Below are 8,083 nucleotides of genomic sequence, written 5' to 3'. Positions count from 1 at the left end.
AATAAAGCTCCATTGTATGAATTAATAATTTAACCAAATTGATAAAAGTAATACATAAACAAAACTATATTTAGTGACATTTCATATTCTTATTTGTATAATCAATTAGCCTAAACAGCTGAATTGTTGTTTATATTATCCCACTTTCACCTGCAATCCGAAGCAGTCTTTGGTAGGACATCACTAGAGAAAAGTTTGATGAAACATGAGAGCTATGGGCTAGCTGGATGCTAAAATTGGTCCAACTAACGGAGGCATTTTACACCAATGAGAGAATCAATTTCAACAATCGGTCCCCCATAAGGCAGTGTAGCCCCTCCTCCAGACCCTATCCCGGCAGAGGAAGTCATTCATGCTCCGGGACAGTGAAACGTTATTGCCAGCCCTTCGGCCTATAGATTCAAAGAGCAAAAGGTCTCTGTCTACTCTGCTTGAGAAAGATTCTTTCACCTGTGATTTTAGGACTTTCGTGTGGAAGTGTGTGCATGCATATCTGTGGTGTGCATATCTACGGTGTGCATGAGCTTGTCGAGGAGTGCTTGCGTGTCCACCAAACAGGTGATCCTTGTTTATGTTCGAACCGACGTTGGACGTTACCGATCCCCTGCTCTTGGACAATGATTGCAGTCCAACAGAAGATACATCATCTATTGCCTGTTTTCCTTCATGAGCACATTTGAAGACAAGCAGTATTATTTACTTTGGGCAGCTAAGCCTCAGTCATCTTCCAAGTGTTCGATAGCACAGTATCCTGGAACTGACCTTCCAGTTCTAGTTTCCCAAAGTCATATCGCTCTCTCGTTTACTCTGAATTTCTCCAAAGAAATAAAAGAACAGCATTTGGTTTGTGTTTTAAATGTACGGGATCCAGGAGCATCTCATAAGAGACGTCAGCGGATTAAAAGAAAGAACTCTGGGAGAGGAGATGGATCCGGTCCGGTCCTGGGTGCGTAATGTCGGTGTTGTCGATGCTAACGTAGCGGCGCAAAGGTACAGTATACCTTCATGTTCTCAAGTCCTTTGTGGTATTTTGACGAAATTAACGAGTCAATCTGTCTTATTGGCAACACAACATAAAACACCATTACGGACCTATAAGAAGTGAATTAGACCTCTTTAAGCATGCACGAGGAGTCGATGTAGGCTATTATGTAGGTAGTTTGTCTCACTTCAATATTCAAAAGCATATTATGCTAGGGAAATAATTAATACAAGTAAATGACAAATAACCTATGTGCACAGATCACCATAACATAGCCCATAAGTGACCGGTGGTGCCAAGCGGTCAAATATAACATATTTTTGTTGATTATGCTCATGCCTCTTGTTTGATACGCATTGACCTCAAACTTCTCCAGACTTGGGATGAAACGAAAAAGCAACAGGTCGTCTTTGGGAGTTAATGGCCGGCGGTAAAGAATGACAAATGTAGAAAAATAGATATCGAGCATCCCTGGCTTTGTGTGAGAGTGCGGCTTGTCCGGGGTACGCGCTGTCAATAGCTAGGGGTGTCACGAGCATGAAAGGGATAGGGATAAAACAAAACAATTAAACAAAAACGCATTCTGTCACGAAAGCGAGCGCCCGGAATAATGTTATTTTAGTGAGGATCACACCTCTTGGCTATTGATTTGTATGAAGCGCATGAAACGCTTTTAACAGTTCGAGTCTGTAAATGTATCCATGTTGAATTATTCACTAATTATTTTATATCTCCGTCCAGTTCTCTGATCACCATAGTTTAGGCCTATATCTAATAGGCTAATTACGATGTAAGTTTATTATAATAATAACCCAATAATAATAACAATACAATTATATTGGTGTGTCTACTGAAATATTAATCAGTAGACAAATTCATATTTATATTTTCATCCCTTTCCCCAAAAGAAAGAGCTTGGAGAAAAATCTAAATGTATTTTGATGAATTAGGCTACCATTATATTATGCATTGAACATTTTTGCTCAGTGCTTTTCATACTGGTTTAAAAGTAACTTTGTGAATTCTAAATGTTAAAATACTCCAGTACATATAAAGTCTGTTATGATAGCCTTGGTATAAAGTAGCCTTAAAATACTCCAGTACATTTACAGTCTGTTATGATAGCCTTGGTATAAAGTAGCCTTAAAATACTCCAGTACATTTACAGGCTGTTATGATAGCCTTGGTATAAAGTAGCCTTAAAATACTCCAGTACATTTACAGGCTGTTATGATAGCCTTGGTATAAAGTAGCCTTAAAATACTCCAGTACATATACAGGCTATTATGATAGCCTTGGTATAAAGTAGCCTTAAAATACTCCAGTACATTTACAGGCTATTATGATAGTCTTGGTATAAAGTAGCCTTAAAATACTCCAGTACATTTACAGGCTATTATGATAGCCTTGGTATAAAGTAGCCTATGTTTATATTATTCAAAGGAGAACGTGCAAAAAAATAAGCATGCAGACAAGGTAGCCTAACATTAATGTCAAAGGTGTATTTTCCAAAATAAACAGATGTTTGGTGGACAAACTTGTAACACATCTCTGTTATTTGGTGTGTTCGGTTAAGGTTATGACTGACGTTGCAAATGTGCGTTAACAGTCTTTTCATATTTTAGATTTATTTTTTTGCAAACGAAACACGTCTCGAGTCATTGGTTGATTGAAGGCCTTTATCACATCATGAGTATCTACTTTCATAATGGGCTACTCACTAGATATGGTAACTTTACCTAAAATGTATCTGATAGTTATTTGGCATGTGCATTTCTAAGTCAAACCTATGTTGTACAGCTATAACTACGTAACACAGTTCAGACGTGTTCTATCGGTGTTAATTTGGTGGGAGTCCGTTTGAAATCGGTTAAATGGACGGTGGTACAGGCCCGCGCTTGATTATTGAGTTGGCCTATAGGCTTCGATCCACCTATCAACCTAACCTATTATTCTCATCATGTAGGAAAATTATAATATGCGTATTCTGCTAGATCTACATTATGCATGCGAAACAAATGTATCGCAGCGCACAATTATCCAATCAAAGCAAATGTTAATTTGCCAGACTTGGAAACTTTTAGTCCTTGGACTTTTCCAAGGTCAAGAGGATGAAGGTCAGCATGAATTCCAAAAATAACTTTCACAGTATATAAAAAAAAAACGTTTTATCTGAAAGAAAGAAAACCTTTAAGGTTTGGAACTTTATATTGTGCAGCGTCATCAAAAACCAGCCTTGGTGTCATCTAGTGTAAGAAGCGAAGCATCGATAAACAACCAGTGTTAATTAAGCTGCAGGCATCCACGTTTGGGGCAAGTCAAACTTTGACCCACCCATTAATGATAAAAACACACTGAGAGGAGAGCTAGGATATTTTTTGACTTCCTTTCATTCCACCATCGATCATCTGTGATTTCCTAGATAGGTCATAAATAGAAAGTTACAGTCATTGAACCCAATGTTTTAAAACGTTTTGAAAGGCGTTGAATTGTTGCTAACAAATAATCTAAATTTAAGCTCGTGAAAATTAAGCATCAACCAAGAATACAGTTAGACTACAGTAATAGACTATGTATTTATTTTAATATGAATTAAGCATATTAATCATGTAGGCTCAAATTCATCCCGTTTTTTCCACAGTGTTTGTTCAGTGAGTATTTTTCAAAACGAATTTCCTCCATATTGCCATTTCTGACCAATTCCTGTTGCAATAGTTGTTGAATCTAGAAATGAAAAAACATAAAGATCAGGAAGCATAGGAAAGCTGTTCCTTTCCATCGTAGTTATAATCACTTCAGACTTCTTTTCCTTTCATCATTTACTTTTCTCTGCAAATGAATGTATTGTTCATTAGACCTGTATTCGCTCAAAGTCTAAACTCAATAACCCTATAATTATTATGTTGTAGCCTATACGGTTCACCTTATTAAACAGTGATTGCAGTTGTAAGAGTTTTTGTTATGTGTGCCTGAGGATTGTGATGTAATGTGAAGTGATTTCACTCTCCTAATTTCCCTCTCCTCTCCTCTCCACAGTGGTGTAGCTCTCTCCAGGGCCCACTTTGAGAAGCAGCCCCCCTCTAACCTGCGCAAGTCCAACTTCTTCCACTTCGTCCTGGCACTCTATGACAGACACGGACAGCCTGTAGAGGTGGAGAGGACTTCCTTCGTGGACTTTGTGGAGCACGACAAGGTGTGTGTGTTTGTTTGTTTTAGTTTGTTGAGTGTGTGAGTATATTTGAGAATAATATGTATTTCTCTTTATTATGCATGTCTGCTTAGGCTATTGTTTACCAGAAATACTTTTTTTAAAAGTTGGTAGCTATTACAGCAGTACTATCCAGCAAAGCTTTAAGCTGGTCACATTTGTACAACCCGTAGCTGGACATTTCTGTGCAGCCAGAAGTCTACATCCAGGCGTTTAACTTGACCTTCCACATCCCCTATAAAGCTGAGTATAATGAACAGCTGACAGCTAAATGTAACACAAGCCTCACTCCCAATAAGCTGAGCTGATGATGAGCGATTGAAAAAGAATACCTAATGACTAATTAGCAGCCTTCCTCATTAGTGGGACATCACTACTTTTAAAAATGCAAATTAAGCTTGCCTCTGTTAAGTTATACCATGTACACATCATCAAAGTCTCTTTTTCTCCCACCCCCATCTACTAAATACTGCTGAGGGGAAGAAGTAAATTCCTCAGGTCAGACATGGGGCCAAAAGAAGGAGAGGAAGAGGTGCAGAGTGGCACTCAGATCAAGAGAGAGAGAGAGGAGGAGAGAGAAAGAGAGAGTTTAGAGAGAACCAGAGAGACAGGGCAGGGGAGGGGTAGACTGCCCATGGTGGGAGCCTTGTGCCCAGTGTTGATGGATGGTTTTGCCTTGTGGTTAAACTTGAGCTGGGAGTGTGGGGCTTGTGGTCCAAACTGGTAACAGCTCTTCCCTCAGAGAGAGAAGAGGGCACTGTCCTGTCAACAGAAGTTAAAACACTGTTTGGTTTTACTGAGAGTGTGAGAGGGAGGGAGACATGGAGGGAGGGCGACAGGGAGAGAGGGAGGGAGGGCTCCACTCTGGGCATCAGTGCTAATGCCAGGGCTGAGGGCTGTCAGTGTTTCTCCTAACGCCACACACACAGCCAGGGCGAGGCAGAGTGATATGACGGCTGCAGAGGAGTTCATTTTCTGCATGGTTAACCTGGCATCTGGTTTTGTTTTGTTGTTATTCAGAGGTGGAAGGGTGATAAGGGGAAATAAATGTTCCTCTGTGTATATGAACACAACATTATATTTCAGTCTCTACTGTATCTCCACTGTCGATTTCTCTCTTTCTCACTTTTACTCATCTCTTTTAATCTGTCCATTGTTTTCCTTCTTCTCTTATCTCTCTTACTTTCTCCCCATCTCTGTATTCCTCTTTCTGCTCAGAGATACCGGCTCCCTGGGTTATTGGACCAAAGAGCATTCCTTTGAGACCAGTTAGGGATAGACTAGGAAAGGGAGAGAAAGAGAGGGATAAAATGAAAGAGAATGGTGTAGAGCCAGGGGGAAGAAGGGATGGAGGAAGGGAAGTTTCTCCTTCAAGGTCGACTGCACTGGAAGAGTTTCCACTCATTGAAGCACACACGCACAAAGGCACACAGACACAGACACTCAAAGACATGCAGACCTATACATATGCACACATGAGCTTGTGTGGACATTAACTGTTGCATACATGATCCTTTGTACACTGTTGTATGTGATCATAAGGATCCCATGGCTTTAGGATTTCACATCAGACATGTGGCAGTTCAACTTCTAAAAAGAGGAGCTAACTCAAGGTTAAGGACCTTGTTCTGGAGCCCAGTGTCGGGTCCCGTCTACAGGGTAGGGATCCCTCTGATCCCCCACCAGTCCCAGGGATGAAGTGAGCTTAACTGTGCTTAACTGTAACCCCACCGCGCTATAACTGCATGACTGCATTGTGTGTTTGTCTGTTTGTCATCTCATTCCAAGGAGCAGACGGGAGAAAAAACCAACAACGGCACACACTACAAGCTGCAGCTCCTCTACAGCAATGGTGAGTACACCAGACCTCCAAACCACCCTGGAATCACATGAGGAGCAGCATGTCCCATTCATATCAGTGTGAGAACTTGGGCATTCAGGAGTTGATATGGTCTGTGTGGTTTCATGTCTCTTGATTCTTTGTCCCGGAGACATTTTAGTGTTTGACCACTTTAGAGTGGGAGGAGAAACAGGTTGTCCTGAGCCAGACCACTGACCAAACACCATTATGCATCTCAATGGTCTGGCCATGGAATGGACATGATATGGACATTTGTTCCAAATATAAGAGGAAAATCACACTTTCCCCCAACCCCCCAACCCCAGTACTCTTCTACCTACCTCTTCCTCTGCCTCTCATCCGACCTCACCCCTCTTCTAAATATCTATCCATTCATCCAATCACTGAGATATTTAAGCCCCAGATTTAGTTGTGTGTGAAGCTGCTCCAGGCCCCATAAACAGGGAAACGAGGTACACGGTGCCCCCCATGGTGTTACAACATCAGATAAGGGATGTGCACAGAGATTTGGGTTCCCATGAGCCTCCACTGCCCCTACTCTGCCATCCCTGTGGCACCCATGGGAGAGGAGATGAAAGACATGTAGCAGAAAGTCCCCGACCATACACACTCAAATACATGCACACACACACACGCCTGGCTCTGCACCCTCCCTTTCCCCCCACTTCCCTCTAGTGATATCAAAGCCCCCCCGATTGAGACTTTGATGAGGGGAACCCGTTTTAAAAGCAATACTCTGCATAATAGGCTCCATAAAACAAAACCTTGGATAACATGCTGCTCTTCAGAGGCAATTCATTACATCAACGTTGTTTCTCTGTCCTGTGTGATTCTCAGCAGCCTACAAGGAAGCGCCCAGAGACCAAAGGTTCAGGTGTTTTCTAAAAGTATGCTGGGAGGTACTCTGTGTCAGATCCCAGAGCTCCTAAAGCCCTCAATTGATCCTGATCTGAACTGTATGGATGACCCAGGAAATGGCCATTATGGGAGTCAAATCAATGTCCAGTCTAAAACACTCATATCCCATGCCTTCAGGATTAGGTTGTCTTTGTGAGGTTAGTTTATATTCCTCTAATGACCGTGTTTATGTCTGTGTGCAGGGGTTCGTACAGAACAGGATCTTTATGCACGACTTATTGACTCCGTCACTAAACAGGTAAGGAACCCTGTTTTCCCTGACTGGATTTAGCCTGCTGTGCAGCTCATGCTTACAGCTTGATTGATTGCACATGAAATCAAATGCCCCATCACCCATGCTCCCTCTCTCTCAGCCCATATCATATGAGGGACAGAACAAGAATCCTGAAATGTGCCGGGTTTTGCTCACTCACGAGGTTATGTGCAGGTGAGTCATTGATGCATGCGCGCACACACACACACACACACACACACACACACACACACACACACACACACACACACACACACACACACACACACACACACACACACACACACACACACACACACACACACACACACACACACACACACACACACACACACACACACACACACACACACACACACACATCCTTACAAAATGTATTTGGGTTTTGTTTTGATGTGTCTGAAATGTGGTATGCCATTTAGAAATAAGACTGGGGCTGAAATGAAAGTATAGCCAGTCCGTCATCAGGCTTGTTACAGTGTGAGCCCCCTGCTGCTCTCCGTGTCCCACGCCAGCTCCTGTTTCTCTCTGGAGCCTCCCTCACAGATAAACAGGGGGAGGTATGGGGCCACTCTACCTTCAACCTCCACTGAAACATGTTAAGGGAATAATCAGCCCCCTAACCCCCCACCCCCATCACCACCTCAGACCCTTATGTTATGCATGGACAATGATCTACATAGGAACAATGTTGAGACATAAGAATTAGAGTAGTTTCTCACAGTTCTGAATGATTTAGTTTCTAACAATGTGCATGGAAACTAATGCATATGTAAAAAGAACAAGACAGTGTGTCAGGAATGGGTCAGGGTGGAAGAAAAGAGAGCTGCCGTTATGGTGCTTTTGGAAGGCGGGGCTTCT

The 8,083-nt window shown here is 42.1% G+C and overlaps 1 protein-coding gene across 1 annotated transcript in view; it reads left to right on the top strand.

Moving 5' to 3' along the window:
• Positions 1 to 646: 646 nt before the first annotated feature.
• The window catches only part of LOC135513531 (transcription factor COE2-like), a 68,154-nt gene continuing 60,717 nt past the window's right edge, over positions 647 to 8,083 (top strand). Inside the window, exons 1-5 of the mRNA XM_064936411.1 lie at positions 647 to 990; positions 4,019 to 4,175; positions 5,979 to 6,042; positions 7,152 to 7,207; positions 7,323 to 7,396. Coding sequence (XP_064792483.1) covers positions 857 to 990; positions 4,019 to 4,175; positions 5,979 to 6,042; positions 7,152 to 7,207; positions 7,323 to 7,396 — 485 coding nt within the window. The 5' untranslated portion in view covers positions 647 to 856. The remainder of the gene's footprint in view (positions 991 to 4,018; positions 4,176 to 5,978; positions 6,043 to 7,151; positions 7,208 to 7,322; positions 7,397 to 8,083) is intronic.

Source organism: Oncorhynchus masou, chromosome 25 (assembly GCF_036934945.1).
Source record: "Oncorhynchus masou masou isolate Uvic2021 chromosome 25, UVic_Omas_1.1, whole genome shotgun sequence".
Classification (NCBI taxonomy): Eukaryota; Metazoa; Chordata; class Actinopteri; order Salmoniformes; family Salmonidae; genus Oncorhynchus; species Oncorhynchus masou.
This window is presented reverse-complemented; position numbering and strand designations above follow the sequence as displayed.